A 25,594-nucleotide genomic window follows, 5' to 3' on the forward strand; every position below is an offset into this window, starting at 1 on the left:
CTATGTTAATTTTGCCATCTCCTAAAAGTGCTATTTAGGAAGTGGTATCCTCTAAAAAGTTCTGGATGCTGTTTGCATCTGTTTGCATTTCTGTTTGCTGTTCCTTTAAAAAAGATTGCATTCAAATTTTGTGCTACTCCGTGTACAGATGAAATATGTGCTATCCCAGGAGTACAGATGAAAAGACCTGAAAATGCTGTTTTTAACCACACAGGAAAACAATTACATATTTGAGGAAAGGGCGCTGAGAGGTTAAATGAAAAGTTTGGCCTAGAGGAAAGCTGACTGCTGTGGAGCAACACAGCAAATTGTTTGTAACACATTACCCAGCAGAAGCTCTTCAACCTAAAGTAACTTAAAGAAATTATATTCAGCTGTTTTGAAATCCTTAGCTTTAGACCTTGAAGCCCTTTACATACCCTTCTCAGCAGAACTGCTCTAAACTTTGCCACTTTTGTGTACAATTGAGGATTTTTGCTTCTTATGAAGCATGCTTGGCTGTTATCTTAAATTACTGAAGAGTAAGAATTCAGTTTGCTCCTTTTGGGGTATATACCGTCATGTGACCATAAACTGTTGGGAGAATTGCAATAATCTGTATTAGCTGCTGAAGGCAGTCTCCTTGATATCTAGGAAAAAGCATAGTCTGAGACACTTTTGCTACTATTCCTTTGCTGCTTGAACCATAAAATTCAGTTGTTGGGCTTCTCCACTGAAAGCTATGGTTTAGTTGTGATGTGAAGGGACCATGTCTTTGGAAGGAAGTATAGTTTGCTGTCCATGCCCATTCATTCCTCAGTTTCTTTGCTGGATTGGTCAACAAGGATGCCTGTTGTGACAGTACTGTTTTATAATGTGGACACCTGCCCTGTAGGAAATGGACTGAGACCACCAACTCATTTCACATAAGTTAGCAAACAGCTGTCAGATGGTAAACAACTTGTGGTCACTATTGTTCCTGGCTGGATTAGAAACGGTGACCCAGAGGTGAACAGCTCATATCCTGTTACCAAGGGCATGTGTCGCAGCTCAGTAAGCAGCCACTGCATTTTATGTTTAATTGAAAAGTTTGAATTGTGATGTACCAGTATTGTATATTATTGTATGTTTCATTGCATGTTGGTTTTGCTTTTTTTTTTCCCTTAAGTTTGTACTGTTTAATTTGTTCATTTTGGTGTGCTGTTTTTTTCCCTGCACTTTTCCACTCTCTCAACCTAGATGGACACGAAGCAAGAAATCAAAATATCTCTTTTCCTTTAGCAATCTATCTGTTTTACTCAATTAAAAATATTATTTTTCTGTCTATAGGCAATACAGATGTGTACACGTAAAATTGGATTTTAGCTGATTTTTAGAAAGAAAATATTTCATTTCCTAAAATTGCAGGGAAGGTTTCTCACTACAAGCAGTGGCAGCTGTTGTTGGGCTGTCTTCCTGAGTATGCAGACAGCTTTGTATCCTTGTCACAGCTCTAAACTTTATCATACTGTGACAGAATGAAAAGACAACTTTGATGTGTGTTTTTATTTTTGCTATTCATAATCATGTCAGCATTAACGAAATTTGTAACAGCAACACTGGAGCCATCCCCAGCATGTGTAAGGAGTAACTTAACTCATATCATATGATGGCTTGAGAGATAAAAAGCAGCCTTTTGAAGTCCTTTGTTGTTGGGTGTTTCTTTGTTAGCTTTTTTTTACATTTGTAGGTTTTTATATCTGCCTCTTCCTGCCCCCCCCCCCTCTGCCTCCCACTTTTCTAAAGTAAAATGAAGAGCCTGGTGTTATTTTATTCACAGTGTGATAGAAATGGTTGATACGGTCATACTGCTTTTACATTATCCTAAAGTCTTTGGCACTAAAGAGATATACTGATTATATCTTCCCATTGGGATGTGATGATGTTGTAGATGGTATCCTTTTGTTGGACATCATAACTGGGGAGAGGGATAAGAGTAGAGTGTCTGCCTGTTTGTTGGGAAGGGAGATGGTAGGGTGCAGACTCTTTTAACCTGGGTAGGCGCAACAGCTGCTCTGCGTGTGCTATACAGATGAAGAAATGTGTATTCAGCGATTGCTGTGCAAGAAAACCTAGACAGACACAGCATGCAATTTCTGACTGCCTGTAGTGCAGTGCTTGCAGAGATCATGTCTAGTTACATGATTAATATGATTTTTTTTATTGAGCTTCTGCACAGCCCACTGGATGACCCTGTAATCTCTTTAAGATGCTGATTGTTAACCACTGTGTTCTAGCTCTTGTAAGCTCACCATTTGTCAACAGATTTTTTTGGTAGCTCAGTTTCATTCACTTTCTGTGAAGTCTTTATTTTTGCATTATGTTTTTATAATGTAATCCTGATGAATTTATGACAGCCATCCTTAGCCTCATTAGATACTTTGTTAGATGTATCAGTATCTCACAGTATTTATTACATTCAGAGATTACCCAGGTAGAGCAATAGCAATTGTGGCTCTACAAGCAGAAGACATTTTAAAAGTTTAAAGAAGTGGACATTCCAATCCAATCTCATTTCTGCTACTAACTAAACTTGGACTTCCAGAAGGTGTTTTGCACTTTCTCCCAGCAAATGGTTTTGCCTGTCAGGCCTAAAGAATGATAATTCTGAGGAAGATGCTGTCTTCCCAGATCTTCTGTCAGGATGCTGACTAAAACTGTCCGTGTGCAGAAAAACTATATTCTGTTGCTGACAAAGAGCAGCACCAGACAAGCTCAAACATATGAGAGAACATGAAGACAGAACTCCCTAGAGAGCAACAGGAAGCTTTAAATCAAAAGGCCATTATTTTTCTGTGCCCTGTAAGAGACAGGATAGTCTTCATATCTGCTGTAGAACTTCAGCTCTTTATATCAGTTTCTTTATTGGAGGTTTCATCCCTTTGTGAATAGTATTTGGCTGCTGTATTTTTTTTCTCATGAGGTCTGTGTTCTTTATCAGTAAAACCAGAGATGGTCACTGGTGCCATTAGGTACTGCTTGCTGCTCTGTGGCATATGTGACTGCTTGTGATTGTGGTACCCAGTTAGGATGGGGAAGCAGAACTGTGTCTCACTGGCCTCATCTGTGTACCATTGTGATGAACTGAAACTAGCTTAATTGCTTGGTGTTTGAGTAACACCTGTACACACGTGTTACAGAGATGCACATGGGAACAGCATTCCATGAGGAAGTGGAGTAGAAGAAAGCCCATAATGGCAGTCAAAGCCGAGGGAGATGGGCTGTGCAGGGTATCAGGGAGAGAGGTATGAAGTCCCTTTCTGGTTCCCATCCTGGCAGAGAGAGGGTGCTGAAGGGTGAGAAGGCAGGGTGGAGGCAGGATGTCTGTTCTCCATGTAGGTCTAGCATCTTTCTCTGTACATTGCTGTTTTTTGGGTTGATTGGTGAAGGCTGAGACCCAGGTGAACACATTGGAATATTATTCAGTCTTTGTATGTGATCACTGGGTTGTAAGGGAGTTTTATTTCTTATACCTCCTGCAGTAGTGATTACAGGTATTGCAAAGGTTCCCTGCCTTGGCTATTGCCATAAAATAAACACTGCAAGGGATACTTATCCATATGCCTGATTTATCAAAAATGATAGCATCTTTCAAAGACATACAACAAAAACATTGTTTATGTGAGATGTCCATGACTATTAGAGGCATGATTCTGTTGCTTTGAGTTTTCACTGGCGCAAGGTTGCTGAATTGCTCGAATGCTACACATTTATAGTCCTGAAAAAAATTAAAAAGGTGGTGTTGCTCAAACAAAGCAGAACTTTGTCTGCTCCTCAGGTGCTCAGATGCCTTGAGGTGCATAGTCTTCGGAAGGGAGGTTCTCCAGAAAATTGTTTGTGTTCGTAAAATTTGTCTGAGAATTTAGGCTCCAAAACCAGTATGTATTTGTGGGAAACTTGGCTTTGGTTTCTCAAAGTCTGTCCTCCACTTGGGTAGGCAAACATTTTTGTCCCAAATGTTTGTCTCTCAGGAATTTTCTTTTTTGGAGAGAGCTTGCTGTCTACTAAGCTACTGGTTGCATGTGGTAGTGCACAAGGTAACTATTGAGTGGTTAATAGAGGTAGTGTTCACGTCCAAGAAAAATAAAGAAACCTCGGGCTATGTGATGCAATTCCAGTAACCTGAAATGAAACATTGTAAGACACTGTGAAAAATAAGTATTTAATGCATTCAGAGCCATTGGACAGTAAATTAATAAGCAGTGACTTCTGGTTATCCCTGATGACTTGATCTAGCATTGATCTGTAAGTGTGACAGTGGTCAAATTTACTCCTCAGGCTAGTTGGTACTGAAGGGGCTGCAGTGATGGATTCCAGACTTCTTTGTAAATGTGTTAATGTAATGCCATGTAAATTTTCACTTTGGTTGTGAGAAAGGTGTAGATAAAACTGGCATTTTCAGTGGAATGAGCACATGAGCTGAATGACACAGGAACTTCAAAATGGGTACTAAGTCAGTGAAAGGAAATGTGTCAAAAATTGTGCCGATGAAAACAATCACAGTCTTATTCTTACATCATTGAAGGGTGTATCAGTGTTATGCACCAGTCTTAGTGCAAATTACCTTGACCAGCTGGTTCAAGTTGGTGGGGAGGCTCAGGAGGAGCAGCAGTTTGTTTCATGGTGTAGGATGCTGACTTGCTCAAGGCAGATCTGGAGTGTTCTGACAAAGAGCTAAGAGGGAAGCCTGTGGATATCAGAGAGGGTGGGAAGGAGGAAGACCCTTTCCTCTTCTCTGGAAAAAATCCAGTTTTTTAACAATAACTAATCCTCAGCAGTAGAGATGCTGTCAGTTTCATGTTGAGTAATGGCCTTCAAATAAATCCTTGAGAATTAGAAACAGATACATTAAATGCGAAGTAATAACACTGGTTTTAGTGCTTTGCTGTTTTGTTTGTTTTTTTTCCTTAAAAAATTGTAGCTAAATCACACAGACGGCATAGTATCTCATTTTTCATAGGCAGAAACCCATGACACTGCTGGAAGGGTAGTGTACAAGCCACTGCACTGTCTTATCACCAGTCATGAGACTCTGTGTTGACCTGTTACTTAAATCATCTTTTGATTGTGGGAATTCTTGCCACTAATTCAGCCATCTGTGTACTTAATCATAAGGAATCATGTAATAAAAGTCTAGAATGCGATCAAGTGGCTTTTGGTATATCAGAAAAGGACAGTGATATGTGGGTTTTTTCCTGATTTTTTCATCAGAATATTAAAGTGAGATGGTTTTGTCTCTCTTTGATATGAAATAGAATTGGAAGTATGTGTGCCATACGTAAAATTTCTGTTAGTAGCATTTTGAGTGTAAATTGTTGCTATTACCAAGCTGAAGAAAATAGAGTCCATGAAGGAAAACCTTAAAACACCAGCATTTTGTTCATTGATCATATTTTCCATTATATTGTTTGTGCTATGGTGTGGAAATACTATTATGACTATAATGCCTTTTTTTTTTTCTTAAGTGTAAGGAATGAATTCCTGCAGAATGTGTGAGTCTTGCAGGTAATATATATATCCAGCACAGTGGCTTTAGTACATTTCCGTGACATTTTTTACCTAAGTTTTTGCACTACTTGTGGGTAATTGGAGGAAAAAAAAAAGAGCAACAAGAGGTTTGATTTTAATGCCTATTCAGCTAATTGTGCTGATTGTGTGGGTTGAAGATATGTGAGTATGGCAGGCTCCAGTGATTTTTGCAAACTTTTAATTAAAATAAATTGAAGCACAACTGGTAAAAACTTCCATTTTTTGTTTTTTCCTTCCCTTTTGCTCTCTTTTACTCCTAATATGTTGAAAGACTGCTTCTGGTCTGTCCATATATTTTAACATAACCTGGTCTTGCAGCTGAAAATTCTGTCAATGTACACTTGTGACTTTTTTTTACCTGACTGCTACATTGTATAAAATATTTGCAATAATTGGAGCTACTTTTACTGTGTTTGGCTGAAGAAAGGTAGATAATAGACCCATCAAAGGAATAGTTAAATGGTGTAATGCCTTAAGAAGAATGTGAAGCAGATCTGTTGATAGGTTCTGGAATCTGTGCCCAGCTTTTTGGGTGGTTTTGCTACTCCTGGTTGAAATGTTAGAAAGGGAAAAAACAGCTTCTGTTCTGATGACTGACTTGCAGGATGCAATTTTGATTAGCTAGATCTGCCTTGTTCAGTGAAGTTAATGTGGTTTGACAGGACCTTGATTAGGAAGCGATCATCTCTGTTGATAGTAAACAGTTGGTCACTTTCAGCAGAGGTGGGAATGATGCCCTTTGTGTTGCATGAAGTATGATTTGTTGGTTCAAGTTCTGGTTAAATTCAGAAGGAAAGTGTGGGTGGAATGGGAAAGAGTATAGTACCAGGAGTAGAAGTTTATGGTAGACTCCCCAGTCCTCTTAACATTGGGGCTTTATTGTCTTGACTGGCACTGAGAGACAAAAGAGGGAGAGAGTCACTTTGTCTTTGAAGCACTTGCAGTGTAAAGGTTTGTGAAAGAAAGGTCTGGTTACAAGACATACAGATTAGGATAACTCTGCTCCTTATTTCTCATATTCCTGTAAGATGAATTAAAAATCCAAGTATCAAGGACTACTGATTGGTGGAATACTGTGGAAAGACAGCTGTGAGCATAAACCTGGGGCTGATGAATGAAAGTATTTTTAGACTTTAAATCTTGGTAAGAATTAGCAATAACATTTTGTTACCATGCAAATGCAGTCTCAATGATAGTATGTCCTGTCCTGTCACTGTAGTAAGAGTGATGTTAATAAGTTCTGAAGGGACTCTAGGTAAAAGGTTGTACTTCGATTTGTTTTGTTTTGTGTACTGTGAGCTAGTCTCTGTTCCGTGGTATAAAGGAGGTAATCCCACATGTGACAGGCTGAAAAAAAATTGGGTGTGTTGTGGAAACACTTATTTCTTCAAAGAATTCTTGAACAAGAAATTAAGCAATGCTTCGTGCCAGAATGTCTGTATGGTTTAATTGTTGAGGGTCTCATTCTGACAGCTTTATGCATGCAGGGGCCCAGCTTCTTGCCTGGTGGTCGTTTTAGCCCCAGGGGTGTTACGGGTGGGTTGAGGGCCCAAGTGATTGAAAAAGTATGTCCCTGCTTAGGCTCAGGAATCTCATCTCTCTCTCTGCCAACTGGTTATGGATCAGTCTTTTGTTATATGACCTAGCAAGAAATAAATATATGTGCTTAATTTCTGTTCACACTGTTGCAAGCTAAACTTTGGCAGTAATTCAGATAGCCAGTGTCAAGCTTGCTAGGACTGAGAAAAATGTAACAAATTAGACCAGATCTGTAGCTTGGATTTACATTCTTGTCCTCCTCATCTGGATGTGGTCTTGATTCAGCTAATAGGCTGAATTAATTGACGTTGCCTCCCACATACCTTGGCTAGAGAGACTACGGGGGAGGTTATATGAAGTATATGAACTCTAGCTGGCTGGGATTTTTGTAAAAGGGAAGACAGTTTTCCATTCTTATGCAATGTTTTCTGGCAAGGCAAATTGTGTCTAGCTCCATCTAGAGCCTGTCGACTCTGCAGTCTCCCTCTGCTTCGTTTTTTTTTTCTTTTTTTTCCCCACCATGTTTTAATATGGAGCACACTGTTTGGCTCATGTGGGTTTAGAAACAGATGTTGCATATGAGCAATCTCCTGCATCACAGCATGTTAAGCCAGGTAGTGGGCCACTGGGGTAAATTACTGTAGACAGACCTTTCTGCTACACTCAAACTGCATCTCTTCATATGAACCTGACATTTTTTCTTTTTTTATTTAAAGCTGAAAGAAATACTTCTTCTTGCTTACTCTTTCCCTTCTCCATTTTTTAAAAAAAACCTAAGAGGAACATTTGCCTTCTATCTTTGCCAAGTTATTTAATAGAAGAGTGTAAATTAAAGCCATTGTCTTGAAATGTGCTTTTGGAGTAGACTACATATAAGTATAAGAAATTGTAGCATAGTATTTCTTCTGGTCTGCCAGGTAAAGTTTTTCCTTTTTTCTTTCTCTTCTCTAATTTTTACACTTGGGATATTGGTTATAATATAGAAAAAACAGAGGCTCCAGTTTATGCATTAATGTTACAGTACAGTAGCAGTAAAGGTATTGTAATGAGGAATGTGGGGCTTTTTTCAGATATACTAAAAGTTGTTCTTAGTTTTAGAGTTACACAGTGATCAGATTGAGAAAGAATAGGCCTTGCACACAATCAGGGTTTTCTGACTAGAGTGTGTTGATCAAGAGAATGCAGAATAAGCAGGTATTGGCTAATACAAAGTCCTTAATATTTATCCATCAGTTGGTGGACGAGTGAGTCAGGAGTTAAATTACACACGGCAGAAGATTGGAGAAGAGGCCATGTTCAACCCCCAGCTCATGATCCAGACTCCACAGGAAGATGGTGCTAATGTACTAACAACAGAAGCACTCCGACAGCACCTTGAGTCTGCACTTCAGGCCAGCAGAGTACATGTCTATATGTACAACAGGTGAGGGGAAAATAAAAAATTTTCTTGATCATATGTGGTAGCTGAAAATGGATGCGTGCTTTCCTTAATATGTTTTCAAATAGTTGGCACTTCTGAGCCTTTCCCTTGGGGCTGTGTTTTGATTCGAGTGTCACTGGTTTCTGATAGCTTGTCACTGTGGCATGATAGCTGTGATAAATTGGCATTTAACAAGTAAGATGGGGGAAGTGGTGTTACGTGAGGCATGCCACAGCAGGTGACATTTCTTTAGGTAAAGGTATAATGTCTGTGATCTTAAATGTAGAACCTTATGGGTAGGATTCCTAACAGTGAAAATCCTTCCATACTAAAGTTGAATTCACTTCACTTCACAGTGGCAGAGGCTAGTGTTCTTCCAATAGTTTGGCTATAAAGGGAAATGCAGATGTGGTAGAAATGTCAGCAGGTGGAATAAGAGCTGTTTAATAACACAGACAACAGACTGTGCCTTAAAGAGTGTCTGTGGCCGCATACTGATGGTTGGCAGTTGTGTGTTGTCCCACAGAAAAATAATAAAGTTGCACCTCAGGAAGGTACCAGCACGGGGCTAGGATGTCTCCCTGAAAAATGGTTCTGCCAGGGTTACTACTTACACAGTGATGTGCCTAGGAGTCCTGCCTGTGAGGCACAAAGCTCCCTGTCTTTCAGCAGATCTTTTCAGCACACCCAGCTGGTTCCTCCATGAGCTACTGCTAAGGCTCCAATTATCTTTTACGCAGCTCCTGCCCTAAGTCATTAGAAGCCATGGTAGTGGAAGTTGCAATACAACTGAAATAAGAAGGCTGGAATCTTAATGATTCATTTGCTTCTGCATGTGTTGGTCCGCTGACTATATTTGAGTCCTTTGAGCTGGAGGTGACTTTTCTCTTACTGGTGTCACCAAGTGATACCTTAAGTCACAAGCAGTCTCATAGAAATGAGACTTACAAAAATACAAATGTATTTTTGTCCCATGAACACATGTTGACTATCCTGTATGTACAAAAGCACCTCCCTCCTTATTTTGAATGAGTTTTACAGAGAATAGGGAAACAACTGAATAAAGGCACTTTTTTTTTGGTGAGGTTTAATATATCTCTTTTTAATAACATTTGCCTTACTCAATGATTTGCTGCTTGAGCCCAGTGTGTGTATATGAGTCACAGTTTTAAATGTCTGTTATATTTTCAAAATTACTTCTCAGTAATTGTGCAAGAAGAAAATATTTGTCCTTCACATTTCTTACAGACAGTGGAAATTGGAACATTTGTGTTACAAATCAGGAGAACTCATCACAGAAGCAGGTTACATGGACCAGGTATGTGTAGCAGGCATTTAATTACAAGGTTTGTGTATTTTCATGATTCAGCTTGTGCTGCATTGATTATATTCTCGTGTGACTGTTTTTCCTCTTTCTGTTTTTGACAGATCATAGAATATCTTTATCCTTGCTTAATTATCACTCCTTTGGACTGCTTCTGGGAGGGAGCAAAGCTACAGTCAGGAACGGCTTATCTATTGTAAGCATGTGTTTTTTGTAACTTTCTGGTCTGAATGTTTCAAATTGTATAACTGTGTACAGTGCTTCAGTTTCATTTCCATTGTTTATTCAGATTATGATTTAACAGGAAAATAAAATATGAAGTGTAGTGTATCTGCATAAAAAAATATGCATATTTTTTCATTTAACACAAGGTTTACCTCAATTTAAATCCTCTTTTATTTTTCCTGCGCTGCTAGCATGCAAATTAAAATGTAAATTCTGAGTTGGAGTTTTAAGAATTTTATGCTTTACCTTTTTTTTTATCCCTGGAACAAAGTTGTTTCTGGTGGATTTTTTTTTTTTCCCCGTAAAATACAAAAACATTTTTTTGGCTGGGAATTTTAGACCTAAGAAAATGTCTTGGGTTAATTTCCAAGCCTTTCTGAAGAGTAAAGAACAAATCCTTTGCTTCAGAGACCAGTAAAGAAACCATATAATATCTTTTATAGATGGTTTCTCACAATTTACGAGTGTGATATTAGATGCCCTGAGTTCTTTAAAGAGCAAATTGTTAATCTGTGCAGGCATTTTCTGTTAATTATGCAAGAGTTAGCATTTGAGTTATTGTTTCTGTCCTGGTTTGCATGTCTCTGCAAAAGCAATTTGCAATGGCCATCTCCTAACCTTTAGTATACAGTTTTAGATGGGGAAATAAGGGGGTTTGTGTTTTCTGGTTGGGAGATTCAGAATAATGACTTAAGCCTGGTTAAGCAGATACAGTGTGGTTTGAACCACAGAATAAGGCAGTCAAAAGCCTTTCTGGTCTGTCAACATCACAAATTCAGAAGTGGGGGGTGGGAGACGTGACAGTGATAGTGGTGACAGCCATGGTAGCAGGAAGGCTTGATGGTTGATAGTCAAGCTGCCAGGGCATTTGAAGGAGCACAGTATTGTTACAGATAAACAAAGATCAGTTATATTGATTGATTACATTTGCAAGATGATTATTAGACTAGCAAGAAGTAATCTGATACTATGAGAAAGGCTTTCTTTCCTCAGTCCCCTCTCTTCTGTCCCTTTCCCCTCCCCCCTAATTCTTTGAAGCATCAGTTGGCTGCTTTTTTGTTATTTAGGTTCTTGATAATTTGTTTTGCTTTGTTTGTAAGTGAAAGTATTTTTAACTAGTTTTACAAGAACCAAGTACTTTTTTTGTTCAAATTATAACTGGGCTTTAAGAAAAGTACATAAACAAATCTAATTCAAGCATGCCTTACATTTTACAAAACAGCTTTACCAGAAAAGGTTTTAACTTGTAGCAGAAAATAACTCGGTTATTTGTTCAAACGTGAATTTTAAAGTATGTTTATTTCAGAACTTCTTTTGTCTTTTTTCTATGTGTCTTTCTCTTCTGGTTGCTCTTGCAGAGGGAAGCCTCCTTTGCAGTGGATCAACTTTGACCCTTTAGAATTCTTGGAAGAGTTAAAGAAAATAAACTACCAAGTGGAGAGCTGGGAAGAAATGCTGAATAAAGCAGAGGTTGGTCATGGTTATATGGATCGACCCTGCCTGAATCCTGCTGATCCCGATTGCCCAATCACAGCTCCCAATAAAAATTCCACCAAAGTAAGTTTGCTTCTCCTTGTGCATGTCTTTTCAAGGGAGGCTGGGGGGTGGGGAAGGCTGGGGGGGAAGGTCAAACAGACTAGAAGAAAGTGCCATTTTCTTCCAAGCAGTATATGGCTTGTACTCTTGCGTGATGTCATTTTTCTGTTCCTATTACCACTGTTAGCTCACTGTCATGGATTTTACCTCCCTGTATGATGCAATGCTTAATCCTGTACATTCAGAGTGAAAGTACAGTTGTCAGCTGTTGCTGTGGCACTGCAGTGATGTGGCATTTCAGCAAACTGGTGCCTCAGACAGACAATAGCCACTGCTGGAACACAGCTGCTGCTGCACCCCCATGCCATGCAGAAAAGCCTTTCCTCAAGTATCTCCAGTTTTGTTGATTTTTTGTGATGAATTCAAAGTCATAAGACTTGAACTTATATATCCCTTTATCAGTCACATTAGTCTTTGGAGAAATTGCCATCTGGTCTACAAGCACCTGGGTGTTTTCTTAGCTTGATTTGTTGAATGCCTTTTTCTAGTAGACTACCCAGATGGTTTTTAACATCCATGATTCTAGTTCACTGAGTGCTGAATTAAGGTATGAATTTATAAAGTTATGAAACCTATTAACTGCTTCTTTGTAACTTTTTCTAGCCTCTTGATGTAGCCCTTGTTTTGAGTGGTGGATGCTATGGACTATCAAGAAAATACATGCATTGGCAGGAGGAGCTGATTATAGGTGGTACAGTCAAGAACAGTTCTGGTAAACTTGTCAGGTAAAAAAAATATTTAAAGAAAATGTCAGTTTTAATTGGTTACGGTTCATTTTTTGGGCCACGGTAGGAGGATGATGCAAACTCTATTGCCCTTCACATGTATTATAAATTTCACTTCAGGGTGACATGTCTCAAGAGAGCAGAATTTAAAAGAGAGCTTTGGCTGTTGTTTAAATGTAAAGTGGTGTCATCATTTCCTGCTTCTCATCTTAGAATGATGGTGTATGTCAGTCAGAAAGAAAGTTTTTACTGACAGCTTTGTTGTTTAGAATGTATGTGTAAAGCATTGAACAGTCTGTAAAGCACTGAACACCTTTGATCACATTTTTAAATATGATCAAAGGAAAAAGGAAGGAAAATAATGCGAGTAATGTACTAACTCCTTTGACTTCTCTCAGAATTCCAAAATATTCACTGAATGTTTTTTATTCAGGGTCAATACAGAGAATAGTCTATTTTCATGTCCCTGTGTTGTTAATACAACTTTGAGTAGTAACACAAACTCAAACCCTTTGTTTTAGACTTCTGAACGAAGACATAGAACACTGCACTTTAGTGGGGGAATGAAACTGTGTGATTTACTGTTCTGAAAAATTCAGGCCATACTTAACAACATGAAGCATAATTTTTTCCAGAGAACTTTTAACCTTTTTAGCTTCACATAACACATTGCTAATTCTCTCACGAAAGAGCCAAGTAAGGCATTTCCATTGAAAGAGAAAAAGGTTCCTTCTCTTACTAACTAATGGTTCCTTCTTATTAACCAATAAGAGCTTCTGAAATTGTTGGATGAAGTTGCCTATTGTGGAAATTGAGGGTGGATTGCCTTTGTGTATTCCCCACAGTTTATTAGGCATGAGGAGTTTAATCTACTTCTCTCCAAGGGGTAAAAAGACCAAGGTCTCAAATGACATTTTGCCAGCATTTACAAGACTTCATAGAAATAACTGTTCCTGTGGCATCCTCACAGCAATCTGTCTTATCAAGCATGAACTTAAGAACAGATTTGTAGGGTTATATTCTTTTTTCCTGAAATTAATCCTACTGAAAATAATGTCAAAACTCTTATTAACTTTAGTGAAAACAGATTTAGCCTCAATAGCAGTACAACTGCACCAGATACACAGTAGAATAATTATACTCTGTTCAATTTTAATACAAGCATGTGCCCTATAAAGTCAAGAACTCAAGTAAGCTCCTGTTAGAATTGCGTTGGCACTTCATGCCATGAAAATATTTTCCTGAAAATGCTCAGTTTATGCCTATTTCTCCTCTCTCTTCTCTCCATGTCACAGTGCCCAGGCTTTACAAACCATGTTTCAGTTAATGACCCCTAAGCAAATGTATGAACATTTCAAGGGGTATGAATATGTTTCACATATCAACTGGAATGAGGACAAGGCAGCAGCAATTTTGGAAGCCTGGCAGAGGATGTATGTTGAGGTAAATTGAAAATAACTTAGATACTATACTATAAAGTCCTACTAAGGTTCACTGCCTGCTTTTTATAGTATTTCCTTAAGGAATATGCTTAAAACAGAACTGAGTCATTACCTCCCTGTTTTTAAGAGTTCTTTTGGTGGTTGGTTGTTTTTTTGGTTTGGTTTTTTTTCTTTTTTTTTGTTTTTTTTTTGGGTTTGGGTTTTTTTTGGTTTGTTTGTTTGTTTTTGTTGTTTTTTTTTCAGTAAGAAGCTGCTTGGCTATTCCTGTATGAGAAGCCTTGAAGGTTTTACTTTTTGCTGCCTGGGACACTTTTGTTTAGGTGGAGCTGAGAACAAACCAAAGTGCTAGCTGCAATTTAAAAACTTTTGGTTGGCGATTATTCTAAAGGTGTCTGGAAAATATTAGCCACCCATGGGCTGCTCCCTCAACAGCAGCCCAGGTGAGGAGGCTGTGTGAAAAGGCCTGCCCTCTGTGTCCCAAGCCCTGCCCTCCACTGCACTCCTTCTGACCTCTGCAAATGGCCAGGCAGGGAGGGGCAGACACATGGCTGGCCTGGGTTAAGTGGAGAACTGGTACTGCGTTGTGGGGTTACAGGAAGGGGTTCAAGTTAAGTATTTGTAGTGAGCTGGGCATGCAGTAGGCTTTCCTGAAGGGCTCAAATTCTGTCTCATAATCAGCAGCTTGCCAGAAAAAAATCAGGAAACGCCATCAGTGTTTTATCGCATCAGCGTAATGTCTGTGTAGAGCATGGGCTTTAGCAGGAACATTCAGGCAAATAAGATTTGATTTCAGATGTGTGCTGTAGAAGATGGTAATGACCTTTTTTGACTAAATGACTAAAATAAAACAAAAAAATTCTTTATTCACACAAAGTTTTATTTTTCTTTTCATAGGTTGTTCATCAAAGTGTTGCACAAAATTCTACTCAGAAGGTGCTTTCCTTCACTACGACCACCCTGGATGACATCTTGAAGTCATTTTCTGATGTCAGTGCTATCCGCGTAGCTAGTGGCTACTTACTAATGGTAATAAAATAAATCTTTTTAATTTTCTTGGGTAGTAGAGCAAGGCTTAAAAATATACTTTATTGTTACCAGTTTATAGTCCAGAGTATTTTACAAATATTTAAAGTAAAACCTACAGTTTGTAAACTTTACCTCAGGCTTCTCACCTGTTCCACTTTGTAACCTTTGTGACATGTCTATTCTGATTAAAAATTGTGTAAGGATCTGTAGGTGGATGGGGAGACACAGCTGATAGATGAGGATCCATTCTAATATTTTGGTTTTTTCCCCCCAAATTCCCCTCCCTGCCTCCTCTCCTTAGCTTGCCTATGCCTGTTTGACGATGCTGCGGTGGGACTGTGCCAAGTCTCAGGGTGCTGTGGGGCTGGCAGGAGTCTTGTTGGTTGCACTCTCTGTGGCTGCAGGATTGGGCCTGTGCTCGTTGATCGGAATTTCCTTTAATGCTGCCACAACTCAGGTATTTAGAAGACACAAGTCTGCTGTTAAATTGCAAGTACTCTGTTAATGAATGAACGCAAGTCAATCTTTGAGAAGTAAAGTACTGAAAAAATATTTTGGCTCTAGATTTTTACTTTACTGTTTTCCTATTTCATAGTTTATGCTGTGATAAATTAAATTATCATGCTGACAAGTGATACTGAAGAAAAAACAGGTATTATGTAATCTGTATAATTCTTGTTAGGTTTTTCTGTGTCCCAGTACAAGTGGAGGCATCCTAAGTATCTAAGGAGCTGCAGATTTTTTTTTACATCTGAATATACCAAGATGTTCAAATTCTGAAAATATTTGGAATGTAACTTGAATTATTATCAGATATTTGTCTATCCGAAACTTACATTTCTTCTGGTGAGAATTTGTGCCTGTTTATGGTATATTTTAAATTCCTCAGCTACATTCCAGAATAAAAGTTAATACCTGTATTGCATCATTTCCATTTTTATTTTACCCTTAGATTTGTATAGAGTGTAATGTAAAAGTTGCTATAATTAGCCATTTAATGGCTAGCTGCGTGGCAGATCATAACACATTCTATTTGGGCTTTGTTTTGTTTCTTTCCCAAGGTTTTGCCTTTTCTTGCTCTTGGAGTTGGTGTAGATGATGTTTTCCTTCTGGCACATGCATTTAGTGAAACAGGACAGAATAAGAGAATTCCGTTTGAGGTAATGACAAAATGCAGATTTGCAGGAAAATAAAACAAAAAGTTTCATATAGGAACAGATACTAATATCCAGAATTAATCAGTGGAGTTGTTGGGTTTTTTTAATACTTTTCCTAGGGTCTAGAAATTCTTATTTCTGTCAAAATACGAAATTATAGCAATACATGTGGTCCTAGACATTTTTGAATGTTCATATTCTTATTTCCTTTTTTTTTTTTTTTAGTGTCTTAGGTTTATTTTCTCTTGAAATTTTAATTTATAAACTGTTACATAAAGACAAACTTCCATAATCCAAATTCTGCCAAAAATTTCAGTGAAAATTAATGCAAATCTAGGAACAAACTCAAATAGGAGTCTTGACAATGAGATGATAAAATGATTGTAATAAAAGAACACATAGAATAGAAGAGATAAGGGGGAAAGAGAGGGAAGACAGTTACCTTTACCTTTTTTTTATGGCCCTAAAATTGAGTTATTTTCTGTATTTTTCTCTTGTTTTTATTTTCTGAAGTTTGTTATTGACCATGACATTGCAAAGCATAACATATAACTAATAGGAAATCTAAGGCATCATCACTTTTATGATCTTTTACTTTTATTAATATTTTTAGTCTCAGTCCAAATTTTCACATCCCAAGTACATTCCATTTAAAACCTAGTGCATATTTGCTAATTTTGTTTTGTATGAGCAGTCTTCCATGTGCTTTTTCCAGCTGGTTTTGTATGCAGGTAGTGCAACCTCACTCTATAATCTCTGTCTGCTTCATAATAGCCTCTTGTGTTAGGAAAGGGTCATGTGTTTATCTTGATTTCTTGGTGGGTTTTGTGTGTGGTCCCTAGACTTGGTGGAGTTCTTTTTGTTTGTTTTGTTACATATTTTTTCAAGATGTGTGGCTATGTTATGCCTCTCTGCTGTTAATACATGCTTATTTTGTCTGAAAAATGAGAACACTAAGTGATTCTACTGGTAAAAATAAAATCCTTCTCAACAGAGATGTATTTGATATATTGTCAGCACCCATTTAGTTTTGCGTTCTGAAGCTAGAATCGATTCTAGTCATGTCTTTTGCCCTCAAAAACTTGAGCAATTCATCTATGTTCCTACTGAACAGTAAACTTGATATGTACTTTTCTCACATATTCTGAATTTATATTCAGAATTTAATTGTGATAATTTTTCACTGGTACTGTGTTACATCTGTAGGATGACCCCATCATTTGCAGGACATCAGCTTATTCACCTGACTTTTAAGATGCATCCTTTGTTTTGCAGGACAGAACAGGTGAATGTCTGAAGCGAACAGGAGCAAGTGTAGCCCTTACATCTATCAGCAATGTTACCGCTTTCTTTATGGCTGCCTTAATTCCTATTCCAGCTTTAAGAGCATTTTCGCTCCAAGTAAGTTTATAACCTTTATATCCAAGTAAGCTACCCATTGTTAGCTCTGATGCCCTGTGGAAGTGTGATAATGGTACTAGGTGGTGGCACTGAAGCCTGATTTTGGTGCTCCTGTGGTTCACTGAGCCAGAACCTCACTGCAGTAGTACCACAGACCTGGGCAGTAACAACTGCTGTCTGCTCTCCATTCTCCTGCTCCTTTTTCTCATCCACAGAGTCTCTCACATCCTGCTAGCAAGTGAAAGAATACTCTGTCCCACCACAGCTGGGTTGAATGCAGAACCCAAGCTGTATGTAACTAAGAAGAAACAAGTTCCCAGAGGGATTTGTGTTCTAAAGTCAAGAGGAGTAGGCTGCGGTGTAGTGTGTACTGTACTGTTTCTCAGCAGCAATTTAATCCTTTCATTCATGTTTGTCCAGTTTGCTGCTCTTCAAAACTACTAGTGCAATTGCAGCAGTACATATTAATTTGTAATTTTAATAATTGCTGTAGCACTTTTTTACTGCCTTACTCACAGTAATTTTAGCAAACTTGGAGAAAGCTTAATAATTGTGTTCCAGATGGGTACAAAGAAAATGTCAATTTTATGTGCTGAACCATGCATTGCTTGCTCTGCCTTCCTCTGTCTTCTTGTATTTGTTTGTGATAATGTACCTTCATAAACATGAAATATTTATGATATTGGAGAAGGATTTCTTCTAAAAGTGAAGACTGAAGAAAGATTTGGAAGTTTTTCTCCTGACACTAGCAATTTATAGCACTGTACTATTTCAGTAGTTATTTTTCTTCTTCTCTGGCCTGGTTCTCCATTGATTTTTATTCTCATTGAGCCCTTGGCTACCCAGAGGAACCAGGGCTGCAATTTTTCCTAATACATGTGGCAGTTATTGCTGTTCTCAGAGATTTAAGTATGCCTGCATTAAACTGTAAAATGGTAAACTGCTTGTGATTGCAGTTATGTTACTAATAATACAGAATATGAAGAATACAAAAGCTAAAAACTGAAGCATTAATAATTTGTTTACATTTCCTTCTCAATAGGCAATTTGATGGAGAATAATAGAGAATGTACAGGCCTCATGGGTTTTCTTTATCATTTAGCAGATGCCTGTGGCAACTAAACCTAGATGTTTAGCCTTGAATAGTAAGCAGTGTTTAGCTCTGCTGATTTGCCAAAACCTAGATGTCTCTTCTTACAGATCATATGATCATATGTTTTATTTTATAGAATCACAGAATAGCTTGAGTTGCAACAGACCTTTTGAAGGTCATCTAGCCCAACCCTGTCCCCTACACCCTGAGCAGAGACATCTTTAATTAGATTTCTCTGGGCAACTTGTTCCAGTGTTTTCCCACCCAAATTTTTAAAAAACACTTCTTTCTTATATCTAATTGAAATTTACCCTCTTTCAGTTTAAAGTCATTCCTCTTGTTTTGCCCCTACATGCCCTTGTGAAAAGCCCCTCTCCAACCTCCTTGTAGCCCCCCTTTAGGTACTGGGAGGCTTCTGTAAGGTCCCTTCAGAAATTTCTCTTCTTCAGGCTGAGTAATCCAAATTCTCTCAGCCTTTTATCACATGAGAGGTGTTCAATCCCTCAAATCACCTTTGTGACTCTTCTCTGGATCACTCCCACAGGTCCACGTCCTCCCTGTGCTGGGAGCCCAGAGCTGGATGCAGGTTCCAGGTGGGCTCTCCACAGAGCAGAGCAGAGCAGAGGGGCAGAATCCCCTCCCTCCCCTGCTGCCCACGCTGCTCTGGATGCAGCCCAGGACACGTTTGGCTCTCTGGGCTGGGAGTGCCCATGGCTGGGTCATGCCCAGCCTCTCACCCACCAGCACCCCCAAGTCCTTCTGGGCAGGGCTGCTCTGCATCTGCTCATCCCCAGCCTGACCTGATACCATAATACAAGTGCAGGTGCAGGACCATGCACTTGGCTTTGTTAATCCTCATGTCATTTGCATGGTAAAGACTAAACTTTATTCATGAAATACTCTTGGTAGTATATCACTTCTTCCACTCGAAGAAGTTATTTATGTCTCTTAAGTCTGTGTCCCAGTTTCAAATATTTGACAGGTACCTTCAGCAGCTAACAGGAGGTCATCAGACTGTAGTACCTGCTCTAAAGAAGTTGCATCAGCCTAAATGCATTTCATAAAGAAATATTCAACACAAATCGGCCATTTTGTTGTAATCCCATTGCTGAGTTGTTGAGTGTGATCCACCAATATTAATTCTCTCTTATCAAATTTTGCTCATTTTTTACATGTTTTCACTCTTCAACATCAGAATGTGGCAGGTTGTCTTTGGAACATATGTGGAGACAACAGCTGTAATTGATAGTATAATCAGCTAACTTACATATGCCTGTCCTAAAGTAATTTATTAGCCTATTGCCATGCTACAGACTGAATCACTGAAAGTTTAAAATAAAGTCTGCATAGCAAAATGACAAACAAAAAGCTTCCAGTGAGATTTCAACATGCTGTATTAATGTATGAACATGTTGATATTATTCAGAATAAAAATATTGACGTCTTTTATAAGGCAGTGATTAATACGGAATTTATGTGTAGGAACCCACATGAGTGTCCAGAAATTAGGGTTTGAATTACCCAAACTTTTCTCTCTTGGTAATTTCTCTTTGCTGGAACACAGTAGCCCTGTATATAAGAGGTGATGCGTGCAAAGGAAGAGCAGTGGGCAATTTATATTCATTGATGTCAGAGCTGCATATATGACTGATACACTTGTAAGTTAGCAACCACTAAAGTGAAATCCTTTGTTGTTAGGAAGGAACATCTATTAGTTGCTTTGCCTAGCTTCACAAGGTAAAATCAAAATCAGGTGATGCTTTGATCTCAGTGCTTGGAATCAGAGAATCATGGCAGTTTTGGTGGGTCGTCTGTATTTTTGTATGGATTTCTTTATCTACAGTCTCTTTCCTCTCTCTCCCTCTTACTCAGACTTGTTTAAACAAGAAGTCCTTGCTGTCTTTGATGGTTTCCTAGCAAGACTTAAAAAACAATAAAATACTGCTGCATTTACTTTTCACAGATACTACCACCTTCTCATCTAGATAATGAATTTTTAACAGAGGGGCTTGAAAAAGAAGGATTGCTCTTGACCTTGTTTTGCTCTTCATTCACTTTTCTTAAGACATTACAAGGTAATTGTCAACCTTTGCATAATTTTGAGGCCCAGTATTGGTAAAATAACCTGGCTGCTGAGGGAGAATAAATAATTTCCTGCATCTGTAAGATAAACTAGTTAGAAACTCATGTTTTGCACATCAGTGCCTTCTTCTGTCTTAGCTTCTGTCATATTCTGCCAGATAAAGCAGTTCATTGATACCTCTGAGCTGGTTATTTACTTTATGGAACTTGAACACTGCAAGTCGGATGGTGTCTTAAGAGTCTGCTAGGGTTAGCTCTTTGCAAAACTTAAAAAGTGGAATTTAGTTCTTTTGAAAGTGAGATCTTTGAAGTTAATTACATGCACAAGTAGGGACTGTTTTAGTTCTTTCCCTGTTCTATATTTTTTTAATTTGTTAATCTTATTAGCCCCCTTTTTAAGCAGTTTTAGGGCTTTGAGATCGCTGAATATGACCTAAATACTCAGTCATAAGAATCATCTCTAAGAGTGCTCAAGACACTAAAGGAGTAGCTCCTGAATTTCAGACGTGTTTTGTTTCTTAAAATGGTGGTGAAGGAAGAGAGAAATCCACTGAAAGTTTTGAAGTTTGCAATAGGAATGTCTTAAGAACAGCCTTTTGTTTTGAGTATAAGTGAAGGAAGTCATGGTGGAGTCTAACTACCTCTGGGCTGTATTATTTCTTAAGACAGACTGTTCAGAGACTGTCACACAGTAAACTCTTCCCAGGAAAGATAAGGTAAAAAAATTTATCAACCTCTCTGTCTTAGATCAGAAACTACTTTCCCCAACAGCAGAGGAGTGGTGTGGATCCACCAATGAGCAGAGGTGGAACTTTTCCCAAGGAGTGTTAGTAATAACTTTTTCCCTCACCACAAGAATGACAAGTTTTTTTCCTAAATGCAGAAGTCCATTACCAGGTGGCAGTGGTGGGTTTCTGGAGGGAAAGAAAGTATGCTTTTAAGCTCTTTCTATTATCTTACTCTGCTGAAGTGGTTCGTCCCCCACCTTTATCCACACCATTTACCTTTCCCTGCCCCTGACATGAGAATTTAACAAGCAGAATTAAAGCCTAAGGGGAAAGGGGGCAGGGGACGAGGATCTGAGCCTGTACCATATCAGGAGGGAGTTGCAGATAGAGAGCAGTAGGGTGGAAGTTTTCCTGACAGACCTCCTCATCTGTTCATCACCTCTGGCTATACAGCACACCCGGTCTCCTTGGGTGGGCTGCCAGGGATGGCACATAGCAGCACATACTTCAGCGGGGCCCCAGCACATACCTACCAGCTTGGCTCCCTGCTCCCTTGCTGCCTCCAGCACAGACTGCCATTCTTCTGTCTCTGTTAACAGTTGCAGCAGCAATAATATTTTTAAGCTGTGCATTATGAAAAGATGCAAAAACTGTAGCATATTTCTCAGGAAGTGACCAACATAATTTTTGCCTGATTAATGGAATTTTTTTACTGCTCTCTGATCTCATTTCACTGAATGCATTCATTTTACACCCTTGAGTGGGTCCCATTTTATTCTTCCTAGGCTAATCTTACTTTCACTGATTTCCCAAGGAAAAGGTCTGAGGCCTTTTTCTATCCCATTTGGTCTCCAAAGGTGCGAGAGAAGATGTCCAGTTCTCAGAAATCCTAAGCATGCTTTCAGCCTGGGTGCTGTCTGTGCTCAGGAAGCTCAGCTGCCACAGTTCCTTGTTGTCTTTACAGGTTGTGGCTGCTGTCAGGACCTCAGTGCTTGTACTTCCCTATTCTGCAGCACTGTGTGTATGAATGGCATTGGGAGGGCAGCAGTGGCAGATGCATCAGGGCAGGGACTGAATCACTCTTCAGTAATTCATCCTTTCCTCTCCTTATCAAGTCAGAGGGTAGGGTTTCTTTGATGGGACACTGTATTAGAATTTGTTCAAGAACTCAGTTGTGAAAGCTGAGAACAACTAATCCTTGTAACACTGAGTTAAGGTGGGTGAGAGAGAGCGTGCAATATATAGGTAGTGCAACATTAAGCACTAGGAATCTATTAAAATTAAAATCAGAACAGAGATTGTTTTGAAATATCTTACTTGCAGGGCAGTTAGTACATCAGCACTAGGATGGCACAGTGGAAAATCTAGTTGTTCTAAAAAGAGATATAAGTAGTCAGATTTACTGTGTGTTGTTGGATTAGTTTTGATGCTTCCTAAAAAAATCAAATGTCAATATACCTATCCTTAATGGCATCTCTACCACACAGTTAAGTATTACTTTTCAGATTCAATAACATTGGTGATTCAAGGATGTTGAGGTCTAGAAAGGGAACTGATATGGCATGAAGTATTTGCAGTTTATAGAGCAGAAACAGAGGACTTCTGTTAGTTTTTCAGCCATGCTGAGAGGAGTAAGAATTATTGACTCAGACCTCAGCTATTTTTTCCAAATCTCAGTAAATCTTAGCTGATCCTTGATACAAGATCTTAGTTAGTCACAACTAATTATTCATTTTATATGGGTGATTCAACCTCTTTTTGGTTTAGCACCAGCAAAGAAAGCAATTGTAAGAACGAGGTCCAACAAACACCTTTCTTTCAACAGCAGCCTTTTGTTTTTCTGACAGATTGAATTAATTCTAGAACAGATCAAAAGCAAATCACTTAAAGTCTTTAGTGATTTTAAAGTTTTAAAGTCTTGGCTGTGACCTTGCATGCCTTTCTGTGTGAATATTTATAAATCATTAAATAATCATTGGATCTTTTCTCGCAAAGATGACTAAATACTAATTTGGCTTCAAGTACCAGGTAAATTCTGTTTTAGTAGCCATGTCTGCAGACAACCAGCAGTACTAAAATCTTACTTCAAGCAGGCTGGAGGTCAGGAAAAAGAAACAGCAATAAAACCAGCTTTTGTACACACTATATTTATGATTGAAATTACTAGAAAATATTTACATAACTAGTCAATTCTGTCATTTTAAGAACAGTAAAAACAATATCTAAGCTTTTTATTATATTCTGACTATTTCAAAACTGTAAAAATCATTCAGAGTGTTATTACTTTGATTTTTGCAGATAAATTTGTTTGTACTGCCAATTTTGAGGTCTGATCTCTCAAGATCAAAAGAAACCATATATTTCTTTCGGGGAAAAGGACATCACATTTATATTGGGTCATTTTTGTAGCCTAACTTTTGCTGCTCTTTAAGAATGTATTAACCCACGTAGCCATTATTTCAGAAGTCACAGGTGGAGGAACTTGACAGTTTATATATAGATAGCTGGTCTATCTATATGTATGAAACTGGGCTAGCATTGAGATTGCTGCTGCTTACCAAATGGGTAAAACATAAGGCTTTCAAAGGGTTTTTTCTTTTCATTGGTTGGTGGCTGAAAATTTTTTTTCCCAGTGTTTCTCCTACTCTTACAACCCTCTTCCAGTTCCCAGTGCCCAGCTTTCCCTTTGTGATGGGTAGGGCTCCTAACAATTCTGCATTACAAATAAATGCTATCAATAATAATGATAGATGCTGCACCACATATGTTTATGGAAATTCTCTGGGAATCTCTGTGTGGGAAAGGGTTTGGAGTATGGTTTGAAAGGGGGTGGGCAGGGAGGTTGTTTTTTTCATTATGTGATACTTGCTTTACAAATTAAATCAAGTATTCTTGTTCCAATTTAAGACTCATTTTGGTAGACTGGCTTATAAATCAAGCTCTGTTAAACACAGACATATTAATACATATATTTGCTGTGTGGTGTTGATTTAGTTTTGATTGTACTTAAAAAATAATCCCTGATAAACTCAAAATATTGCTCTTTCTTGGCTGAACTTTTAAGTAAGACTATCAAGTCCACGGTATTTCACTAAAGTGATAGTTTTTTAAAATTTACTGAGATCTAATTCTCTGATTTAATAACATGCTTTAATATTATTGTGATGCTTAAATTGCTTCAGATCCCATAAATGTAAGACCTTCAGTTCTAGTTTCAGGTTATCTTCCATTTAATTTTGCTTTGAGACTCAAAATATGTCAGAGTTTTATGTAAAAATATGATTACTGAGTCAACAGGCTGTTTTTCCTCTTTAAAAATAATCACCACGTATCCAGGCACAGATGTGTTATAATAATACGAGGTTGAGTATTAAATTAATTCATCACAATAGTCCTTCCATAATGAAATGGGAAAATATAATCTCTCAGTTTGCTCAGGCAAAAGCTTGAAAGCATCAAATGGATTGCAATGGTAAATGAGGATGAGAGTTGAAAGGGATTTTTATGCTTTGTAAAGCTGATGCCCTAGATGAAGTTTAGCAGCGTTACTTATCCTGTGATTGTCTCTAGGCAGCTGTTGTGGTGGTGTTCAATTTTGCTATGGTTCTGCTGATTTTTCCTGCTATCCTGAGCATGGACCTTTACCGTCGGGAGGACAGGAGACTGGACATATTTTGCTGTTTTACAAGGTGAGAGTTAGCAGCAGCTTTGTCTTCTCTGTGGTTACCAATCAGTGCATCCATTACTTGTCAAGTGTGGGAGTTCTTCACTAAAGTGGGATCAGCATGTTATTGTTACCATTTCATTGCTAGTGACTGGCTTACATTTGCTACCTTGTTTTTTACCTGCCTGAAGGGAAAAGCTGAAGCACATCTGACTCCCTCTCTTCCCCCATACCCCCTTTCCCCCACACTTTTCCCTTCATTTCTATAGATGTTCATTTTGACTGTTGGAGAACAGCTTTCTGAAAGCAGATGAAAGACCCACTATTTAGGAATATCTTGAAGTATTTTAGAAGGTTTTGACTTACTGCAAGGTGTCCAGTGCCAGTACTAGCTAATCTTGGAAAGGTGTACATAACTCAGGATACTGAGAAGCCTGACTTACAGTAAATTATGATATGTTAAATTTTATGCATTTATGCCTTTAAACTTAAATAAATAAACTGTGAAATTACTTCCCCTTTTCATAGCACTATAAGGAATAATCACTACCATTACAGGATAATGCTTGATAAAGTGTCCTTTGTGGCTGCACTAGTAATACAGAATGGTAATACTGCCATTCTA

At 38.4% G+C, this 25,594-nt stretch overlaps 1 protein-coding gene across 1 annotated transcript in view; it reads left to right on the forward strand.

Moving 5' to 3' along the window:
• Positions 1-25,594, forward strand: part of PTCH1 (patched 1) — a 63,901-nt gene that overhangs the window by 15,035 nt on the left and 23,272 nt on the right. The window contains exons 3-13 of the mRNA XM_058823774.1: positions 8,320-8,509; positions 9,755-9,824; positions 9,935-10,026; positions 11,414-11,612; positions 12,255-12,376; positions 13,672-13,819; positions 14,713-14,844; positions 15,146-15,301; positions 15,906-16,004; positions 17,277-17,402; positions 24,876-24,994. Coding sequence (XP_058679757.1) covers positions 8,320-8,509; positions 9,755-9,824; positions 9,935-10,026; positions 11,414-11,612; positions 12,255-12,376; positions 13,672-13,819; positions 14,713-14,844; positions 15,146-15,301; positions 15,906-16,004; positions 17,277-17,402; positions 24,876-24,994 — 1,453 coding nt within the window. The remainder of the gene's footprint in view (positions 1-8,319; positions 8,510-9,754; positions 9,825-9,934; positions 10,027-11,413; positions 11,613-12,254; positions 12,377-13,671; positions 13,820-14,712; positions 14,845-15,145; positions 15,302-15,905; positions 16,005-17,276; positions 17,403-24,875; positions 24,995-25,594) is intronic.

Source organism: Ammospiza caudacuta, chromosome Z (genome assembly GCF_027887145.1).
Source record: "Ammospiza caudacuta isolate bAmmCau1 chromosome Z, bAmmCau1.pri, whole genome shotgun sequence".
NCBI classification, from domain to species: domain Eukaryota; kingdom Metazoa; phylum Chordata; class Aves; order Passeriformes; family Passerellidae; genus Ammospiza; species Ammospiza caudacuta.